This window comes from Mizuhopecten yessoensis, unplaced genomic scaffold (assembly GCF_002113885.1).
Source record: "Mizuhopecten yessoensis strain PY_sf001 unplaced genomic scaffold, ASM211388v2 scaffold10979, whole genome shotgun sequence".
Lineage (NCBI taxonomy): Eukaryota > Metazoa > Mollusca > Bivalvia > Pectinida > Pectinidae > Mizuhopecten > Mizuhopecten yessoensis.
This window is the reverse complement of record NW_018408817.1, coordinates 289771-313665: the sequence shown is the minus strand read 5'-3', so window position 1 is coordinate 313665 and position 23895 is coordinate 289771. Positions and strand designations below refer to the sequence as shown.

The window sequence follows — 23895 nt, the reverse complement described above, 5'->3', positions numbered from 1 at the left end:
AAAAGTCAAACTATTCTGTGCAAATAACTATTTAATCATTGGATGATATAATGATGTCATGACGATGACGTTGCTGCAGACATTTTATCTCGATATATTGGATAAGGATTGTCCTTTTATGCTTGTAAAATTAAAAACACGGTTGATGAATATTTTGATGGTAATTTGTGTTTGTACAGGGTTGCAACGACGCGCTCCTGGACAGATTCGGGGGTTACATGATAACGTTTTTCAACCTTCTTTCTTTCCTGGTAATATTTCAGGTACGTCACATTATATAATTTTGTTATTTTTCGTCCGATTGTGCGCATTTAATGGTGCTGAAGTTAAGACCACATTGTTGACTAATGAAAACACGCGACCATGTAGGTATTAAAAATCCCATTTCACATTTACATTCTGGTCACACATTGTTGTGCTATTCTCTGATTTTGACAAAGTACAATGGATGTTTATAGCTGACGGTATACAATGTTTCGTAAAATAGAGTTTAAACGTGATGATTCCCGTTTACTCTACACATTCCTCTTTTTCAAACGCCCAATACAGCAAATGTAATTCAGAATTCATGTTTTGTTTTCCTACTTACGTGACAGGTATTTGAAATTGTGTTGAGTGCACGCCGTATACGCATGCTCAAACCTGGTGACGCCATTGATAAAGAAATCGGAATCCTTATGAAATTGGTGAAAGTAAAATTTTGTAAAAAGTAAGTAAGATTAAAATTGATTTCTTATCCCTACCAGACTATTGCTAGTTATAACTTGTTTAGGTGCCTGACGTTTTAAAACAATTTTAATAAACTGATTGTTTTTTAAATCGATTCTTGGAAATTATGTATCGGACATATTAAGTGAGTTGAGAGCATTTAGAACGACATATCGTATATAAGTTGGGTTTTTCCGTGGGTACCTAATTTGCTCTTTATTTTCAAGATGATGAAAATACAGACTACAACATGAACCTTTTATCAACTACCCAAAATAACTACAAATAGAGGATCTTACTTGGGTGTCCATGTGATATACAGAATCTTACATTCGTTTCCACGACGTATTGAATTTGTTAAACGAGTTTTATAATTTAATATGACGCCCGCCTAAAGACTCATATCAAATTATTGAACTCGTTTCATGAATTCAATATTACGTAGACACGAATGTCAGATTCTGTTGATCACATAACATTTATAGTTTGAAAATAAACTTCAAACTGAATTATAAGATATCAGCTGTCTATAGAGGTCAAAACCAAAGTACTCCGATCATAGTTTTTTCGTTCCGCGCAGTGCAAGTAGCTTTCTTTTAATAATGAACAGTTTAAAATGCAATGAAAATAATAATGCTAAAATAAACATATCAAATTCATTTGATAGTAAAACCATTAAAATGAACCAGAAAAAGAAAAGCAGTTTACTAAAAATAGTACCTGTAGTGGCGGTGGAATATGTCCCGATAGTTTTGACCAATTGCAGTAATTTTATTTTGTATTACACGTGTGCTACCATATTTATGACATGGTAAAATGGCACTAGCATGAAGATATAGTAGTAAATCATTGGTCTCAAATTATCTCGCCGGTCTATCCATAGTGGATTGTTTTATTGTGTGCGATGTTATTTTCGAGTTCTTTTTTTAGATAAAAAATACATCTACTTAGAATTGGCGAATATGTTATTATATATTTAAAGTTGTACCTGTTCAGAAATATTCACCGTGTTCAATTCACAAATAGAGAGCATGTGGATCAGACAGCAGTATATCAACTCCAATAACAGTTAAGAAAGTTCTGGTATTGATAAAAGAGTTGTGAAATAATAATACTCACGAAGAGTTCAATGTTTGAATTATATAAGATTTTTTGAATATCGTAATATTTAATTGTGTAGGACATTTCCAACAATATAAATGATTGTGGTCTATTTTACTTGAAAAAGAAAAGTTGGAATATCTGTAACAAATATAGAATGACGCTATATTGTTTACTTGTAGAGGACCGTTGACGTTTGTCATGCAATCTTTGGCACTGTGCCAAGGTGTAAGTATTCAAACTGTCATATACATCCTCGTTACTCAAGGGCTTAGGCTCATTTACTATCGCTATATACCTCGAATATGTCATAGCAATTGACGACTCAGTGTGCGCCACCTTTTGGACGATACAAGCAGACTAGTTTCAAAAGAATCTCGCGTAGGGTAACGGTAACATTGACTGTCTTTGAAGTCGGGTCTCGCTCCTATGTAAACTTCAAAAGACTACAATCAGCAAGAGATTGGTGAGGATTATTGTTAAACCTGAGACCAATAAAATAGCATATTACTGCCTTCAATTTTGCTTTGAGTTTGTACAATATAATCCTCGATAATGTATTTTAGTTGGATAAATAATTCTGCACTTTTTTTACCGCGAACTTAACGAAGAACAAATAGCATTAATTAAGCAGTATGACATTAATTTTATGTTTGTGTATTTCACACAGTGTGTTGGAGTTAGCCTGGTTATCTATGGAGGTTACAGCATCAAAGAGTACCCCTCATTTGTGTCAGAATTTTCAATTTCACGACTCAGGTTCGATAACATATATTTCGATGACTTAATCAGAATACTTGCCTCTCTGCTGGTGTTTTGCGGGGGTATATCGCTCTTCACCTCTATCCAAAGTGTCTCGGCTACCTGCGTGACGTCACGAGCGGCTTATTACGTGGTGAGTATTTTAACAGCTATTCTTCAACATATGTAGTTAGGTATTAGAATAGCTAGTTTGAATTGTCTAGAGGCTAGCTCAGTATACCATTTAAGGTTTGAAAAAATATTTATGATGGAAATATGTAATATGTGTATAAATATTAACATCGAAATGTTTGTGAAATGTCGTGAGAGTTGCAAAAAATGCGTGTTATGTAAAACATGTTCTTTCGTTGATAACGTGATTGGTGACGTGTGACATAGCTCAAGAAATGACGTCACGTTGTCATGCAGCCCCCCAACTTTAGATATTTTCATTCTGGCGTCACGATTCAGAAAATGTTTCACCAAACCTGACTTTCCTAACTCAATATAGATGCTGCTATTTGGAAGGGTACCTCGATTCATGTTAGCTGCTTATTGCTTAATTTAACTGAGTGAACTGAAGTATCCTGCATTTTGGCTTTTGAAACAAAACAAGTAAAGATAAAGACACAAAAAATGCAACATTAAGGAACTGAATGACTTCAAAATGGATGTTTGATTTCAATATTTATTTATTGCATCTTTTTGAAGTTGAACAAGTTCATAGCTTGCTCTCTTGCATCCCCGATACTACAGAGATTACGCTCATTTTCGCTCTCTGCACCCCTGGGATATCTCACAACAAAATCGAAGGCACAGTGCATGTGTGCCATCTTGTGGATGAGACGAGAAGACTAGTTGTATCCTTTGATTTACACCAAAATAATCTGTCGGTCGCGTAACGGTAAAATTGACTGATGGGTATTGCTCATCTGTAACCGTTAAGGACATTAATCGGCCTAGCTATTAGTCAGGTATTATTACCTTACACCAATCAAAATGCTAGCCGTGTGCCTTGGATTTTACTACGATATATTCCAGGGGTTCAGAGAGCGAAAGTGAGGGTAACTCCTAGATTACCTAAGATGAGTCTCCTTTGTTTTGACATCATATTATACTGGTCCGTTATTGTTTATTGAGACTATAGTCCTACCATTAATGGTCAGTAAGTGAATTGGTATCAACGTCTCAAGTGATTTGTTTTGGTTTCAGTCTGCACTTATCAACATATTAGGCGTGGTGATGACTGTGACAGTAATCATCTTCTGGGCCGTGTTTTACGCAAAGGTAAATGTTGTATAAGGCATTCATAATCAGCATATAGAAAAGGGAATTCTTTTGTGAGAGACATTGATGTCACAGTTGCGTCCTTTTAACTCTAAATACTTATACACGTTGATTCATAACACTTCTGAACTATTCGGTACAGGTTATTCTATTGATTTTTTAAAATTGAAAATTAAATATGATTATTAAGAAACGTAACATTTGTTCAGAAAATAATAGAAACTTCATCAACTTCAACTGATATTGTCTTTTCCAACAATAGAAATATAGTTAAAAATGCATCTGTGCTTCCTCCTTTATGAAGTGACCATTCTCTGATACAATTTAACATTTCCTATGCAGTTTTTAAAAAACAAACCTATCGAAAGGAAATTCTTATTTATCAAGATGCAGATTATGATCAGATGAAAAGATGTATTTTAGAAAAAGATTGGGAAAACCTTATCAATATACATGAAACTAATGAATTTAACAATATCTTATGTGATACAATAAAGCACTTAATTAATGAATCTATACCCACTACATTTTTAAGTATGTAAAAATTAGACAAAATGATAAAAAAGGGATGACTAATGATATTAGACTAGGAAAGCAAAATCTAGTAATTCGGCTTTTCACTGGGAAAATTATAGAAAAAAACAACATGAAACCATTAGTAGAATACGTGATGCCAAGAAAAAGTATGTTGAAAATTTACAAAAAATCATTAATCGACAAAACTATTCCCCCTAACAAGTGGTGGAAAATTGCACGAAATGTCCTTAATATAAACAACAAATCTACTTCTATTCCCCCACTTACACACAACAATTCATTTATTCAACATCCATTTGTCAAAGCTGAATGCTTAAATAAATACTTTGCATCAATATCTACAACTTCTGAAAATACTGAACCTATACCTGAAACTACTAACGATTTTCCTAATTCCATAAATGATATTGTTATAACCCAACAGGATGTTAACGATCAGCTATTTCTTTTGAATTTTAATAAACCTGCTGGACAAGATGATATGATTCCTAGAATAATCAAACAATTACATCCATCTATCCTCTTTCCTCTAACTCTTCTATTTAACAAAACACTTGAAACTGGTATTATCCCCCTCGGCTGGAAGATGGCTAATATTACGCTATCTATAAAGGTAAAGGAGGTTTCTAATTACAGACTAATCTCTGTTACTTCATGTTTTAGTAAAATGAAAAAAATCATTTTCAAATATCTATATAATTACCTAAGTTTATATGAAATCATTACAAAACACCAGTCTGGCTTTACACCTAAAGATTCAACTGTAAATCAATTATTGTCTATTTACCATACCATTATTAATTGCCAAGATAAAAATAAAGAAATCAGAATTATATTCTGTGACATAAGCAAGGCTTTTGATAGAGTTTGGCACAATGGTCTGCTTTACAAGTTGGAATCATATGGTGTTAAAGGAAATCTTTTAAATTGGTTTCGTAACTTTTTATCAGACAGAAAACAGAGAGTACTAACTGAAGGTTATACATCAACCTTTGACACTGTTCAAGCAGGGGTTAGACAAGGCTCAGTCCTCGGTCCGTTATTGTTTTTAATATATATATAAATGATATTGTTGATTTTGTTTCCAGTAAAATTAAATTATTTGCAGATGACACCTCTCTCTATTGTATATGTGATAATAATCCCATTGAACTGGCACAAAATCTTTCCAATGACAAGACTAATATTAAGCTTTGGACCACTTAATGGGACATTAAATTTAATCCTTCCGAAACTGAATCTGCATTTTTTTTCATGGAAAACTAATAAGAATCATCCTATTGTTAATGTTTATTACGCACCAATTGTTGAAAGCAAAACACATACACATCTGGGCTTTACACTTAGTGATGATGCCAAATGGAACCAACACGTATCTAATATATATGAAAAAGCATTTAAAAGAATAAATATCTTAAGGTTACTAAAAAATAAAATTGATAGAAAATCCTTAACAACCTTATATATATCCTACATAAGACCAGTTATTGAATATGCAGATGTTGTGTGGGACAATTGCACACTAGCTAAAAAAACCTATTAGATTCAATACAATTAGAGGCTGCAAGATTAATTACAGGGTTACGTAGAGGAACATCACATGATAAACTATACAAGGTATTAGGTTGGGAAACTTTGAGCTGCAGAAGAAATAAACATAAACTATTTTTAATGTATAGAATAATGAATAATGAAACCCCAGATAACCTAAGAGTAATTATTCAACCATATATTCATGATGAAACCCTTGACAGATACCCCCTCCGAACAAACAGATTATTTCATCCCCCTTTATGTCGTACTGTAAAATATTTTGATTTTTCTTTCCGTCCATGCTAAATGAAATGAATAGACTTGCCCCAGATATTACTAGCATCCAATCTACCGCACAGTTAAAAAGGTTACTAACTACAAAGCAATATATGAAATCTGAAACAAGCGATGTTTTTAAATAATTTGGCAATCGTGATGGAAACATTATATTTTGCCAAATAAGAAATAATGCTTGTAATCTTAATTATGATCGTTATAAAGATCACTTAATTGAATCTCCAATGTGTGAGTGTAACGGATCTTTTGAAACTGCTGCACATTATTTTTCTGAATGTAATCAATATAATAATATTCGCCAGACTCTCCAACAGAATTTGAATCATTACACTCACAATCATCTGTGTTTAAATGTCCTACTAAATGGTTGTAATAGTTGTAATGATATACAAAAAAGAGATATCTTATCTCATGTATCAAACTTTATAAGATTTTCATTAATATAATATTCGACTTACCCTTAGTATTTTTTGAAACATATTTATACATTCTTACATTGTTATATATATTTTTTTCCTTTTTTTTCCCAAGTTATATGTATAAAAGCTTTATACCCCCCCCCCCCAGTGCACTACAATGATATAGAAGTACAGGATATACCTAATGTAATATAATATGGAATTAATTAGATACTTTATTCTACCTTTGATAATTCCTAATTTAGCTGTTATATTCTGTTTTCTTCTTCTTCTTTAAGCTAACATCAAGATATGGAGTAACTCCTTTCAATTTAATTAAAGAATTACTACATTACTTACAGGAGTTGGTGTAACCCTACTTACAAATTATACATCTATTTGCTGAAATTGGCTTTTGATCCTTAACAGTGTGTGATGGCTAGTGTGTTATACATTTGGACTGTATGTCCTGTATTTGTTGAGGGAATAAATCCAATATCACCAAATATTTATACTCAACAGTTTACCTTATATGAATACCAGTAACTCATTGTCTAATACTTGATACTATTCACTGAAGATGATAGTCTAGTAAATATCTCAAATTAAATATCCCTAGTGAAAGGGTTACTATATCTCAAGAATACTGAACATGTCTGTTTACATCAAGGAGTTACTTCCCCTTATCCCAAACATCATATCAATGTACAAATATATGTCTGTGTTTCTTACCACCTGTTGTCACTTTAAGGAGAGGACTTAGATAGGCTATGCCTGATTTCTGATCCTATTGACTATTGCTTATATTGTCAATAAAATTTGTTGAAATTGAAATTTAAATAATAGAAATAATATGCACCAATTTTTAAAAAAAAGTCCGATACAGAAAACCAAAACATGAATTTTCTTTTTCTCTCCACAAAATGGCAATTTTATCCATCTGGACAAATCAATGGAACTAAATGTCATGAGTGTTCTGAAAGACACGTAGAATACAGCAAAATAGGAATTGTGTCTATAAGGCCCTTTAAAATAATAAACACCATATAATTTTACATACTTATAATGTCTTGCCACTAACATAATTTATTCAAAAATCGTATTTCCTGTAAATCGCAGCATTCATTCATTCATTTCTTTATTCCTCTAAATTCGAGAGTTACATGTACATGTATATGGACATAAATGTAATGTATTAGGGGTAAAGGAAATTATCCTATATCACCGAAGTCTTGTTTGGAATTTAGTTTATTGCCAGTCAGCGAGATGATAATGATACCATGAATGTTTTGCAGGTGAGATATGATATGGAACAAGAAGTGGAGGACTTATTTTCCACATCACTGCGCTACGATCCTTACTTGCAGTACGCTCTTGATCTGGTCCAGACAGTAAGTTTAATATATATAAGTGCTTACTAGGGATCATAAACTAACCATCACTCAATATCCCGTTAGGATTCTTGTCCAACTCAACTGTGTTCTTTGTAGATATAGTAATCTCCCCCTTCATTTCGTTTTGGACATAACTGTAACACAGTTGGTCAAGAACAGTCCGTTGATCAGGTAGCCCAGTCGGTCAGAGCGATAGTACAAAAATATGAAATCTAGGGTTGGAATCCCAGTCTATGCCCGCTGATATTTTACACTCAGAAAACTGTTGTTTGTTACTATTATATTTTTTCTATTGTTTCATTTAATTTTTTCCATCGAAGTACCGCAACGTCTGGTTTTCTTGTCAGAAGTTAATTAATCAGTTTTAATTTATGCCGAAAAAATCCATGTTTCAATGCTTAGTTACAGTTTTTGGTAGTTGTACGGTGATCCTTAAGCGCTCTGGTTACATATGTACAATATCGTTTGTGTTGACAATCGCTATAATTGTATTTGTTAAATCCTGCAAAATCACATATAAATATAGAAGCCAATGATAACGAGGGGGAAATACTGCCGTACTAGCGAGACAGATGTTCGTGCAATATAGTATGAGCATTGCGATTCGATGCTTTTATATATTATGTTTCATTTTAATTTACTGAACATGTGTTTTAATGGAAGTTGTACTGTGTTGTGAGTACTGTTGTCTCTTCTGCCGCGTTGGAACTTTAGGTGACTTAGGTTTGAGAGAATCACGCACTCTGCTTTTCCTATATACAGATACATTAATCTCCTCTCACTTGTTACTTTCGTTTGGATGTAGCACATTTCGGGAAGAAACACTTCGGTTTGACCAGGTAGATCAAGCAGTTGATCGATTGTAAAAGAATCTGAAGTACAGGGCCTGTTTTCATTAAAACCGTTCTAATGTTCAAGCATGGACTTTGCGCTAAAACCAACTTTCTTGTAACTTCTTACAATAACGTGGTACAGTCAGATATTCAAGTGTTAACATTTGAAATAAAATGCGGCTTGAAGCTTCCCATAATTATTCCGAAAATGATGACAAAATGTAAGGTTTTTTTTCTTAAGTAATCACAATTGGGCTTGATCACAGAATTTTAGCTTGAGTAAGAGAACGATTTAAAGATAAGAGGCCATGGTTTTAATCCTTGTCTTGCCCCACTGACGTTTTACACTCAGAACTCTTTTGTTTATTATGATTGGTTTTCTCATTTTTATTATTTCTCATTAAAATCCCACAACCTAGCGTTTTCTTCCCAGGCATGATTTATCAAAGCTATAATCATGCCGAAAATAACAGTTTCCAATATTTATTTACAGCTTTTAGTAGTAATACGGCTATCCTTAAGTATCATAAATGGTGTGACGAGAACTATAAATCGACACTTATAAACACATTAAAATGATATTACAATAATTTGCTACACACCTAAGCTGTTGTTGTTTGTATTTAAAGCTGCAATGCTGTGGAATAACAGGACAACAAGACTTCATGAATTTGGTCCCAGCGGGGACCTGGAACAGAATTTCTCCATATTGTAGTAATTTTAGGGTAAGTAATATAAGCATAGCATGGCGAGATATGTATCAATATAGTAAGATATATATGGGGCGAGAATGTAGGCAAATATTCTTGAGTTTGGAAATGAGGAGGCATTTATTTTTATACTGAAGGTAGGGGTCGAAGAAATTGGTAGATACATTTTATAATATAGTATAGGATCTTAATTATTGTCCTACTATGTTAATAAATATCAAAGATTTTGGTAGTTCGTGAGTAATTATTGTAATTGTGTAGGTAGCGAAACTGATAGAGAAGTTGACCATATATGTCATGCTGAAAATCTCATTTTGAAATTAAGGTCACCGATATTGGCACACTGCAAGTAAATGTCACAGGTTTTGTTAGTTGGGTGACTAGTCTTGTTAAAGTGTTAGAGAGATTGGCTATGTATGTCATGCTGAAAGTAATATGACTTTGGAAGTGAGGTGACAATTTTTGTTTTACTGCAGGTAAATGTCAATGAGTTTTGAAGTGGTGTTACCGTTTCTTCCCCAAACATACCTGTAGTTTGACAGTGAGATGATCCTTTATACAGTATTATGCTGAATGTAAATGTCATATAATCTGCCATCATCTATTACATGATACTGTAGAGTTTGGAAGGAAGGGTTACATTTGGTGTCAAACTGTTGGTAAATATCACCATCGTGAATTGACCAATATTGTCGGAATGCCATTAAATACCGAGGAAGCTGGTAGAGAGGTGACCATTGATGTCCTAATGACCACATCATAGAATTATATATTGATATGGCCATTATTGCCATACTGCAGGTAGATACATCTTGGTAGTAAGGAAACCATTATTAGCATACTCTAAGTTAAAATAATAGAAACTAGCAATGACCAATGTTAAGTACTGTTATTTTATATTGTAGGCTTGCGCTCCGGTTCTTCAAGATCATTTCAGAACATTTTCGGGCGTAGGTCTGGCTCTGGTTTCTGTTTTGCTCCTTTTACAGGTAAGTACGTTCTAAATACATCATCATTATAGTACTAATGATCAAACATGTTCAAGATTCAACGACATGGATTCTGATAAATTTGTTATATCATGATACGGACAATTTCATATTCGTAATTGAATCAAATATACAGCTCTACTCTAAACGTTTCAATTCTATTCAATTGTATAGGCCTCCGGCTCAACGAACATGTGTTTTAATACAGTATTTGATTGCGCATCAGTGCCACTGTAAAAATAATATATTCGTTAGTGCATGTGAACCTTATAATTATAGGTATAATATACATATAAATAGATAAGTAATTAGATAAATTGATAGCACATCTCGTATTGGAGACTGGGTGAGATACGTTACCTAAATATCAGTTCCACATATAAGTGGTGTATTTCATTGCACATGTCTCAAATATATAATGACCTTATCAAACATTTCATTGACACGTGTAAATAATTCATTGCCAACTTATACTGTAATGAAAGTGTTTATGATACGTGACATAAATACCAGTTACAAGTGTTACGTATTTCAATAAACAACTATCAAGTTTTCAGTTTCCACGTCAGATATTGCATTCACATATTTATATGACATTTCATTGATCGGCAGATACTGTCCATTATAAATGTGAGACAAGAATTTACAATTGCTTAACAGATAATGTGTTTTATATATGAAATAACAAATTTGTTTGACAAGAATGTCCTTTACATATAAGATATACCATTTTTTTGACAAATATTATCCTTTATATATGAGATCTAACATTTGATTGACATATAGTGTTATTCCTATGAGATTAAACATTTGTTTGTCAACAAGAAACGTCCTTCATATATGAGACATTACATTTGTTTTAGAGAATTTTTACTTAAATTATAAGATATTATCATTTGTTTGCCCCAAAATGTCCTTTTTATATGAGATATAACATTTGTCTGACAGACACTTTCCTTTATATATGAAATAACATTTGTTTTACAAAAAAATGTCCTTTACATATAAGATATACCATTTGTCAGATCTAACTTTTGATTGACATATACTGTCCTTAATATATGAGATCAAACATGTGTTTGACCAAAATGTCCTTTATATATACTGTTCTTTCTATATGAGATATAACATTTGTTTGACAGACACTGTTCTTTCTATATGAGATATAACATTTGTTTGACAGATACTGTTCTTTCTATATGAGATACAACATTGGTTTGACAGATACTGTTCTTTATATATGAGATATAACATTTGTTTGTTAGATACTGTTCTTTATATATGAGATATAACATTTGTTTGACAGGTAGTAGCCTTTATGTATGCCAACAAGAGGATAGGGGAATTAACCACAGGAACATCTGTGGCAGAATCCGAACCAATTATTCCTGCCGAAGAACATGAACCAACTAGTCCTGCCGCTGAACATGAACCAATTAGTGTTATCTCAGAACCCATGCAAACTACTCCGGCCGTTCGTAAGGGTGTCATTGGAATTCTCAAAAGGAAAGTTACTCGATTATGGGCAGAGTAAGTACGAAAAATAACAAACTTTTAAGATTACACTTGTGAATTGTGGGAAAGTAATCGTCCTTGAACTTGAGTTAGCATTGTCGAATTGTGAGAGGTATCTGAATGTTATCGATATAGACTTTTTGTCATTTTTAAATAGCAGGGAGTATAATATCGATGAGGTTACATATCAAAGTGCTACGCACCCGATAAACTTGAATAACGATGAATGCTTTAAATATTTATTACTTGAATATTTGAAGTTGCCTGATTTCAAATATTGGTTTTGAATGGCTGATTTAAAATATATCTTTATATATTTTTTAAAGTATTTCTATATCATTTGTGTAAAAATAATCAATTATAGTCATTCGAAAGATACATTCTGATGATTTCTTTAAATAATGTTTATAGTTTTTGTAAAGTATTTATGGAATGGTTTCAGTCAAAATTTCATAATGGTTTCTTTCAATCATTTTCTTGTCTGTTTGTTTAATGTTCTGTGGATTATATAATCGATTTCTGTAACATAATGTAGTCTCTATAAATAATTTACAAGTTTCGGTTTATTTATCTGTGTCTTGCTTGGATCATTTTCCTCATCGTAACCCCATAATGGTAATTCTTTTGTTTCTGAAATAAGAATAAAACCGACAGGCGGGTTGTATAAGCGCTATAGATAAAGTTCTTATCAGATATATTACATAGTTCCATCCTTTCACAAAAAGTTAATAAAATCGTATTCACCCAGCACTATCAAAATCTGAACATATTAAGACAAATTAAGCCAAAAAAAACCTCGAGAGAGTTACCTCAGTTACCCAATACAAGAGTAGTAATACAGAAAGCAATCAAAAATTATTAAGTGTTTCGCCGGTTACTATAATATTTTAGTTTGTTTCTGTTTCCCTCAGTTGTTTGTGAGTGAATAAGTATAAATTTAAGGTATTTCAATAGCATCATTCTGACACTGATTAAGTAAAAAACTGCAGACGCTATAATCATTTGGTTTTCTTATTCGGGAACATGTTATTCCAATTCATCCACTTATCAATCTTTTGTTTGAATTATTATGTATAATTTCTACAGCCGCTTGGCTATGTATGATCTCATTGTGTCGATAAACCGTCGCAAAGAAAAAGATTTATAAATCAATCATATTTTGAATGTGGTTGTAATACGATTCTTTAAAAAGTAACAATATGTCATCTGCCCATCATTAATTAAATTCCATAATGTACAATATATTTATTTGTTGACATTCTCTTCTTCCAGTGATAAAGCCAATGGTGTAGGCATCGTTCTTAAATTCGTATCATTGGTAAGTATGTGTAAGTGTGTGTAAGTGTGTGTAAGTATGTGTACTAAAATCGTTATTGGTAAACGATTATGTCAATAACTTTCAGCGTTGTTTTGTATTTGTGGCGAATATCGACTAATTTTCAATATTTTGACAGGTTATTAATTGAATTAAGCAGTTGAAATTCTAAAATCTTCAGATCAATAGGAAAATTGCCATTGTCTATTATAACAATGATTGTATTTCATTAGCCGAGTGCAAATTAAAAAACAATGAATGAACTTGCAATGTTATTATATATTCCATTTATATTTTGTAAATATCATAATTCTAGATTATGTTATTTTAATACGTGACATAAACGTTTTGTGATTGACAATAGTGCTTGTATTATTTGTAACTCCATTGATAATAAATCTTATGTTAATGTGTTTTAAACAAACGCTATACTCGTCACATTGTAATCGGTGGTGTTTTATTTAACAGCTTTTCGGACTGTCTCTGGTTGTGACTGGCCTGCTGTTGAAGTTCGATGATATATTTGATGACATAGACCTTCATACTTTATTCTACAAGCTCGGCTTTAACAATCGCCGGTTTACCTACTACTTAGTGGCCGTAGCGTATTGCATGCTGGGACTTGGCATTTCGGAGATGGCCATTGTCTTTTATGGACTCCTTATCTATTGCTGGAACTCTAAATTCCTTGAATACATAGTACGGTACCATTTGCGAAGAAGCAACAGCGAGACCTGGCCCCATGGATCCTGAAACGATCTTAAGACTAAAATTGGCTTTTTGATTTAAGCAATCACAAATAACGTCATGAAAAGTGAGGTCATACGTGATTGGCTAAGCAAAAAAAACGTTTCCTGGTCCGGGGGCCTGTTTTCAATTCGTGATTGGCTAGGCAAAACAAATTAAGTCAAAGATTGCTTTTTTGATCCAGGGGTCTGTTTTCAATGTTCCCGATTATATGTTTTCTGATCACATTTCCTTGAAAAACATTGAATAAATATTAATATTGTTAGCTATATGTATTACAGTTGAATTTGCTTGAGACATAACCTCTATTAAGAGACCACAAATTACTATGTGTGACGAAAGGAAATATTTGTGAATCGCATTATCTCCTTGTGCGCATTAGATATTTCCAGTTTTGTTAGTTTAGTTTAAACCATATATATATATTAAGTTCGAGATTTTTTTTTTATAAAACCTGTGCTAAGGTACTTATACATAGTCCATCCTATCGTACGTATCAAGCCTAACTTATATACATGTATATCTTCAAGAGTGATAACCACACTAAATACAGTCTTTTGGTCAGAAGGTTCAATTGATATTAAGCAATCTGTATAACTATAACTTTAACTACTTGTTATATGGTAATAATGAATTTACTTTCTGTTTTGTGCGATAAAAATAGGAACATTCAATTTCTTTCTTTGTTTCAGTTGATTGTGCTGCGAGGGAGTTTTTGTGCTGTGTTGATAGTGATAATTGGACTGAGTATTGAGTCGAAAAGCAATGTAAGTCATACACATTTCCCTTTTATTCTTGTACGTAGTTGAAGAAACTATCCGTAAATTTGGTTTTTATTCCAGTGATGCAAACTTGTTATATATCAAATCAAATTTTATAGCCCCATTTTCTTTTAACATTTTTCTGGTTTTATTTTTTATGTGGAATCAAATTTCTTCCCTTTTATTTGGTTCCATTTGTCTCTGAATATTGAAATGTTATTTTTGTATATCCGTGTCACAGTTTCTTAAACTTAAATATATTTATTATATATGATTATATATTTGTATATATTTATTATATAAAAATATATTTATGTATTATTATATATAAATATCGTCTATTATACATTTAGTTTTTTTATTTATAATAATATATGTATATATTTAATTACCGTTATGTCATACATGTATATATTTATTAATGTATTAATTATGTATTATCATACCGGTTAAGAATTATTGTCATGTCACATAATAACTTTTATATAATGTTTCAGATCGATTGGACGATGTATGACCAGCTCATTACAGAGTTCAAAACATATCAGAGTTATTCTTATGAAAATACTGGTTTAACTTGGAAGTTACTCTACTTTAAGGTATCAGCATTGTATAAAACATTTTTCAAATTCTTTTACTGCAAACCTTCGAAACGTATTTGTAGAAAGACGTTACTATTCTGTACCTGAAGTAATCACATTTGTAAGACATTGTTTTGTGTTTTATGCATTATCGCACTTTTCGATACATGTAATTCTTCTCACATGCAGAGTACAGTAAATGAAAATAAATCAATTTCTACAGTCATATAGACAGCAAAGATAACCAGACTTATCAATGTGTGTAATAATGTAAAATGCTCGTGTTATTTGTAATGTTTCCTTTAGAACGAAGCATACTCCAAGGTGCTCTGTGTAATTTGTACATAGGGGTAAGGTGTTTGACTTCAATCGAAAAGGTACACACAAATTTGTATCGTAAAATTATCTTTATCAACTAGATGGAATGCTGTGGTGTCGGCAACTACGGAGATTTCAACAGCATAACCATGACAAACAGCAGGCAAATACCAATCTACTGCTGCAAAAATGTAACAGAATGGAGACCGGATCTGGATTCAGGGATGGAGTCTTGTACTGACAGCCTTGTTTCTGGCACTTTCCACGAAACGGTAACGTGTACATATTGATTCATGACCCATTAGTAATAGCTTGTCGAATCCAGGTTTGATCTGAAGCTTAATTTCTGTTATATTTTAATACGGTACGTTTATTTGATATCTATTGACCGTAAACGTTGTTGAGCAAAATGTTCAGCCTATGATTATTGAAGTAATTAAGCGCTCCTAAATGCAACCTTTTTATTAGTTTTAGTGTTCTTTCACATCCTTATCAAGCGTTAAACAATCAAACATTTTAACAATGTTGATTTCAAATCACAGATAAGATTTTTTGTTTGAAAGGTCAAATTATTCTATGCAACTGACTTTTTAATCACTGGAAGATATACTAAATAAATAGTTTATGAATATTTTGATGCTACTGTGTGTTTGTACAGGGTTGCAACGACGCGCTCCTGGACAGATTCGGGGGTTACATGATTACGTTTTTCAACCTTCTTTCTTTCTTGGTAATATTTCAGGTACGTCACATTTTATAGTTTTGTTATTTTTCGTCCAATTGTGCGCATTTATTGGTGCTGAAGTTAAGACCACATTGTTGACTAATAACAACACGCGACCATGCAGGTATTGAACTCCCGTTTCACATTTACATTCTGGTCACATATCGTTGTGCTATTCCCTGATTTTGATAAAGTACAATGGATGTGTTTATAGCTGACGAAATACAATGTTTCGTAAAATAAAGTTTAAATGTGATGATTTCCATTATTACCAACACCACATTTCACTTTCGCAAACGCCCAATACAGCAAATGTAATTAAGAATTCATGTTTCGTTTTCTTATTTACGTGACAGGTATTTGACATTGCGTTGAGTGCACGACGTATACGCATGCTCAAACCAGGTAGCCCAATTGATAAAGAATTCGGAATCCTTTTGAAATCTGTGACAGGAGAAGTTTGTAATAAGTAAGTAAGATTAAAATTAATTTCATATCCCTACCAGACCATTGGTAGTTATAATTTTTTAAGGTTCCTGATATCTTAAAACAATTTTAATAAACTAGTTGTAAACTAATTTATATCAATTCTTGGAAATTATTTATCGGACATATTCAGGGAGTTGAGAGCATTGGGAACGACAGTTCGTATATAAGTTGGTTTTTTTCCGTGAGTACCTAATTTGCTCTTTATTTTCAAGCTGATGGAAATACAGACTACAACATGACCCTTTTATCAACTACCCAAATAACTACAAATAGTGGATCTTATAATGAGTGTCCATGTGATATACAGAATCGCACATTCGTGTCCACGACGTATTGAATTTATTAAACGAGTTCAATCATTTGATATGACGCCCGCTTCAAGACTCGTGTCATATCAATTAATTGAACTCGTTTAATAAATTCAATATTACGTAGACACGAATGTCAGATTCTGTTTATCACATAACATATATACTTTGAATATTACCTTTAAACTGAATTATAAGATATCAGCTGTCTATAGAGGTCAAAACCAAAGTTCTCCCATCATAGTACTTTCGTTCCGCGCAGTGCAAGTAGCTTTCTTTTAATAATGAACAGTTTGAAATGCAATGAAAATAATAATGACAAAATGAACATTTCCAATTCATTCAATAGTAAAACCATTAAAATGAACCAGAAAAAGAAAAGCAGTTTACTAAAAATGATACCTGTAGTGGCGGAGGAATATGTCCCGATCGTTTTGACCAATTGCAGTCATTTTATTTTTTTATTACAAGTGTGCTACCATATTTATGACATGGTAGTATGCCATTAGCATGAAGATATAGCATGAAGATATAGCAGTACCTTATTGGTCTCAATTTATCTCGCCGATCCATTCATAGTGGATCATTTAATGGAGTGCGATGTTATTTACGGTGTTTTTTTAAAATAAAGAATACAGCTTCAGAAATGTTCACCGTGTTCAATTCACAAATAGCGAGAGCATGTGAATCAGACAGCAGTATATCAGCTCCAATAACTATTGTAATTAAATTCATGACAAACATCGCACGTAGTACATGAGATGCTTAACATTCTAGTTTTTCCTTTAAAATTCATAGACTATGATATAATCCCTTTTGCTTTCGTGTTTCCCAAATTCATGTTTTTGTCTTTCCCTACCAAATGGATTGAACATGTCATTTAACTTTGAGTAGTGACGCTGTAGAATACGTGTCCTGTTGATTTTTCTCTGAAATATATACCAATTAACCTAAGCAATAGGTTCTTATCTATGTGTCATACAAGTTAATTAATCCTTTCACCACTGCATACCAGAATAGACTCATCCAGATACACGTATGGAATAATCTACTAAAGTTATCTGGGGGGNGGGGGGGACTCCTAGCCAAGGCTGTATCAAAACACTGACTGCGGTTACACAGTGACTTTTTTTATAATCAATATGCATTTTAATATGTATAAGAACGTTTCGTTTCGTTAAATCTTTGCTGTGTGTGCCTGATTCATATTCTTTATACATTTGTATTCCTTTTGTTTTAGTAAAATAACGGATTCCAGTGAGGAATTAGTGACAAGAGAACCTCAATCTAACCAGCAACCCCAAACGGGTGAGGACATGAAGAGAAACACAATACTACCTTCTCTAGATGTAGACGCTGCGCGAGGTCAACAACCCCCGCCGAACACGACCACGCTTCCATCTGAGACAACGACTAAAGCGGAGAGCAGGGGACGGAGAAGGTAAATACCCATCACCATTAAGTTATTATGTCAACTACATATTTTATGTTGATAGACGGTTTAATGATAAGGTTTCACACTACCCATTCCCTGGCAAATCATACAACGCCAGGTAAGATAATCAGTATGTATATGTATAATGTTTTCACAAGTTGATAATTCCTCTAATCATGATAATTTTCAAATGAGTAGTACACGCCACAGCATTGTTCGACATAAGAATACAGTTAATGAAGAAAAGCGAGTGAATAGAATATATCTTAATTATATAAAAGTTTTATTAACATCTGTTAACGCCATAAAGAGTCAGTATGGCCTAAAATGGCGAGTGCTTAGTATTTATATTGATATCATTCCATGTTGATTCCATGTCTTGGACACTGCTGGATTGCATAAATGACATTATGCGCTACTTTTAATTTTTCAAACTAAATACTGTTTATTTCTATTTATCTATTTATCATTATCTTTTATCGATTTATATCCAACCTTATTCTCTTTATACATTTTTCAATCATGCAGTGAATTCACATTACTTTTATCTTGGCTAAGAGGTCAAAATGTCAACAATAAGAGGCTTATGACAGAGACAATTTGAGAAGGAGCTCTTACTGTTAGTAGTTTCAAGAAATGTTATAAGAAGCAATATTTCAACAATGTGTAATCACTCTGATGTTAATTGTTTCATAAATCATGATTGTTACTGCTTTATATCGCATGTCCAATGTATTGTTATTTATCATATGTCCAATGTACTGTTATATAGCAAATGTTCAATGTTTTGTTTTATATCATATGTTCAATGTTTTGTTTTATATCATATGTATAATGTATTGTTATATATCATATGTCAGATGTATTGTTATATAGCATATGTCCAATTTCTGATTATACTCTGTATGTTGTTCAGTTTTATTCATGTGATGTGCATAGTGTCTCTGTTTCACTGGGCTACACATAAAGATAAATAGATAAACCGCGATGGTTCAATTCCCCGGCCGAAAGTAAAAGTTATTTCGTCACCTGCCCGATCTGAGCCATCAGGAGTGATTGCAATACGTTGTGAAATAAAGTCTATATTAACTTAGAAACAACTTGAAAACAAATATTTAAAAGAGTAACACTGATATGAAATTAATATGACTCAATTATGAGCAGGCGTCGGTTGTATGCTGCGAGAAAATCAAGTTTTAAGTGTCGTTATAATGCTATCGTTAACAGATTTTAAATGATTTTGTACTATAAATTAAGTATATAAAAACACATTTTTAAATAATATTTTCAGTAAACGTCGAAGAGATAAAAAGCGGCTGGCAAAATCTACTCATTCCGTGGAAGTACATAGACTTGAATCGGCTGAACAGGACGAGACATTCGAACCTGTCACATCGCAAGGTAACGATTCAATGAAGGTGGAACAGAACGAAGATGACAAAGTAGCGACAGTAAGGCGCTTCGCTAGAAATCCATCAGCAAGGCCTCCAGCCGGGTCAGGTCGGAAGGGAAGACGCTCAGAAAAACAAGTCACTATAGAAACAGAGATTGATAATAATCCAGCCATTCTGGTAAGAAACGAATCGGAAACGAAACCACAGACTATGAATGTTAACGCTTCTAGGAAGGATGGCGAAAAGTATAAAAATGATCGTCCATACAGTAATGGAGACCCGATGCCTACCACAGCTCAGAGACCGAACAATGATTTACAGGGAAGCTTGAGTACAATGCATGCGGCCCCGAATATTAGTAAAAACACTAATGTGGAAATCGTTAGGTCCGCAGAAACAGTGCATAATGACAATGCGTCTTCTGGTGAGAAAGCACGCGACATGGAAACAAGAAAACGGGAGCAAGAGGATGAAACATTACTAAACACTGCCGAATACAATTTGGATCATAGTAGTACCATGCTTGACAAAGAAAGTGACAAATCGGATGTGCATCAACAGGAAAATTCTATTCTTGGAGATAGTGGCGTAGAAGAGAAATTTCCTAACGGGGTTACGTCATACACTGCAGAAACGTCTGGCAGAATAGAGAGAGAGACAGTGGTCTCAGACAGTAAAAAAGGTTGGACTGAGGAATTAAGAGAGTCTGGGGTATCAGGAAAAGATAAAGACACAACTGAAAATATAATGAAATTTGAAAAGTTAGATAAAGAAACCGAGAATAAAGTGGATTTTGGGATCTCAGACGGACATATCGAGGAAGCTGTCAATTCCGGGGCTGTAGACGGATCTCCTGAGAAAGTTGTTATTACTGAGATTTCAGACGGACAAACTGACAAAGAATATATTTCAGGGACATCTGACAAACTTACTCAGTCTGAGGCACCAGGAACCGCTGGTAAAATCAGTGACGCAAAAGAGGAGGATGAGACGTTAAATAATAGTGAAAAGAAGGACAATGATTTCCCTTATGTATACGACGATGATTTCTCAGACGAGGACGAGGACGACAATAACACTGGAGCTATAGACTTGTTCACAAAGATCGCCGGAGATTAGATCAAGCAGCAGTCTCCATATACTGCCACCGTTCGTACAGAGAAAATTTGAAATTATAAAGGGGTTTGGCCATTAAATGAGGAAAAAGAATAAAATAATTCATAAGAAAACGAGAAAAGGGAGCATTGAAATAGTTTGACGGTTAGCGAGGTGGCAAATGAAACAAGGCGCATTATATCGAGGTTTTACTGCACTTCCTATAATCTGAAATACAGGTCTTCTGAAAGTTTAGCGCCAATAGTATACGGGTGATCTCATTTTAATTTTAGTGAAATTCTAAAATAAATAATTAACCTTTGCCGTTTTAAGAATAGTAATACTAAAATACTGTTCACTTATTAACCCCTAAAGAATCATTTAAGCTCTTCCAATTCAAAGGTTGAAATAGTCCATTATGAAATTTCAGGGGTGAATGAGTTTATGTTGTTTTACCTTAGCTTTAGTATATTTCCAAGGTTATCCTATATTAATGTCTCTAAAAAATGAAGTTAAACAAGAAAATATTTAAGCGGTGATAATAATTATTTTGTGGTGATTATATTTTAGCATTTAGATTAGTTGAGGGATTAAGTTATTGGAATTCATCTAAAATAACAGTAGATAAAAATAAACATATACGTATAAAAACAGTTCGTTTATGTACTTATTTTCCTCTTAGCTGCGATATTTTACTAGCAGCCTTACTTTAATGTCATATTATCTTGTTTTTGCTGCAAAGTTTTCCTTACCTCCAAATATCATGTACCTTTTATTAATAGTGTTTTGAAGGTGATACTGTACACCGTAAACTTCTCGCCATTTGACGGCAAAATCCATTTTCGTCCAATGTTAAATTGCTTTGCTCTCATGATAAATTTACCCTCATTACGGAGGGCGAAAGTTACATTGCAGCGAAAAATGTCGCGGTATATTCAGCAATCTTTTAGCACTTTTTAAAAAGCTTGGTTTAGTTCATGCAGTGTTTGTTTCTTTCGTGAAAAAATATAACTGATGTGTTGGTGATAAATGTAAATATCAAAATAACCGTCACAAATACGAGTAAGCCTATTCAATTGAAAATTAGAAGTCGAAGCAAACGAAAAAAAAACTTTTTTTTTAAAATCGTATGTCGGTCTTGTGTTTATTTTTTTTTGAATTGGGATACGTTCACGCTGATTACACTGTATTTCCATGGTAAATTCACCAAATAAATTTCGACTGCGAAGAAAATCATTTTATAGTATCAGGAAAGTTTTAACAAATGTCGAATTATAGGAGTCATTCCAAAAGAAAGCGCTGACCATTTAACTCTTTCCTGATTAATTAGCTTCGACACTTTAAAAAAAAGTTTTTACTTATTATTAAGAAGACTGTAAATTTAAAGTGGTTTTTTTATTTTATTTTAAAGACATCTATTCAATTAACACGTGCTCAACTGGAGTTGTCACCTCATAACTTAACTAAAATAGAAAGCCCTAAATAAACTGCGAGCGCACTAATGTCAATGAACTGGTTTCTTTTATTGAGAAAATAAGATTTGTTTCTGTTACATATTGTACATGTAATTCGAAATCTCTACAATAATTTGTACACATCCCATGACGAAGTGTAAGGAATTGCATAACAGATTTATTTAATTTTCCATTTTTTTTGTTACTGCCGTTTTTTTTTTACTTTTCTTATTCCGTCTCTGCGTATTACAGTTATCTTCTCTTGTGAGCAGGTATTGATTGTTAGTCATTGGTTTGTGCGAGAAAATTACGTCGTTTTCTCAAAAATTGATGCCGTTACTCTCACAAACAAATGATGTAACAATCAATAACTGTTCACATGAGAAGATAACTCTGCAATACGCAAAGACGGAATATGTGAAATATCATGCTATATTTGTTACACATAGCCATCGACTGTCAATTGGTTCTGTGAAATAACCAATTACGAGGTACCATACGATGCATTCACAGAATTTATTAAATTAATTATTTTAAAAAACTTAAGCGAAAGTTTAATTTTTCCAACACAAATTTTGACGACTGCAGATTAATATCAGAAATACAAAGATTTTTGGAGTAATCATCCAGATAAATTTTAAATCAGAAACGTATATATTTTTTTTTTTTTATTATAAAAACCAGTTGTTTAATATAATAATCATATTTACATAAAAACACATGAATATGACATTTGAGAAACATATTCAGTCAAGGAAGTTTACAATAAAAATCTAGCTAACAACTATACGGAGATATAAAATAAAATTCAGTCTAGAACCTGGACTGAATCAAAACAAAATTGCACCACACAAAAAACAATAATTAAAAAATTTAATAAGCTATCTAAAATAACCGTACGCAAATAAATCAATCCAAGTTATATATTTTAAGTTCTGTTTCTATTTTTCGGCTTGAAATGAAAATCAGCTAACAGATAATATACAGTAAAATCTTTGAAATTATGAATATACAAGTTGAGTGGTCATTGAAAACTAAAATATTAAATACCTTTATGTAAGTTCTTGGCAACATGAAGGGTATTCTAGTAAAACTTTCTATTTCTAAATGTAATAATGTTAAAATTAAATAAAAAAAAGGAATTTTGTGGGAGTTGTTTTAGGATATAAGACATATATAGATATCCCATCAAAAAGAAGTACACTGTAAAAAGCCTTAATTCTATAGGAAT

The 23895-nt window shown here is 32.7% G+C and overlaps 1 protein-coding gene across 1 annotated transcript in view; it reads left to right on the top strand.

The window, feature by feature from the left end:
* LOC110464290 overlaps window positions 1-22982 on the top strand; it is a 56645-nt gene extending 33663 nt beyond the window's left edge. Inside the window, exons 22-39 of the mRNA XM_021519426.1 lie at window positions 180-263; window positions 597-709; window positions 1992-2037; window positions 2480-2704; window positions 3763-3837; window positions 7898-7993; window positions 9459-9554; window positions 10445-10528; window positions 11835-12058; window positions 13316-13361; window positions 13827-14057; window positions 14798-14872; window positions 15364-15465; window positions 15867-16037; window positions 16424-16507; window positions 16846-16958; window positions 18527-18727; window positions 20013-22982. Of these exons, the coding sequence (XP_021375101.1) occupies window positions 180-263; window positions 597-709; window positions 1992-2037; window positions 2480-2704; window positions 3763-3837; window positions 7898-7993; window positions 9459-9554; window positions 10445-10528; window positions 11835-12058; window positions 13316-13361; window positions 13827-14057; window positions 14798-14872; window positions 15364-15465; window positions 15867-16037; window positions 16424-16507; window positions 16846-16958; window positions 18527-18727; window positions 20013-21234 (3288 nt within the window). The 3' untranslated portion in view covers window positions 21235-22982. The remainder of the gene's footprint in view (window positions 1-179; window positions 264-596; window positions 710-1991; window positions 2038-2479; window positions 2705-3762; window positions 3838-7897; window positions 7994-9458; window positions 9555-10444; window positions 10529-11834; window positions 12059-13315; window positions 13362-13826; window positions 14058-14797; window positions 14873-15363; window positions 15466-15866; window positions 16038-16423; window positions 16508-16845; window positions 16959-18526; window positions 18728-20012) is intronic.
* The last annotated feature ends 913 nt before the right edge of the window (window positions 22983-23895 follow it).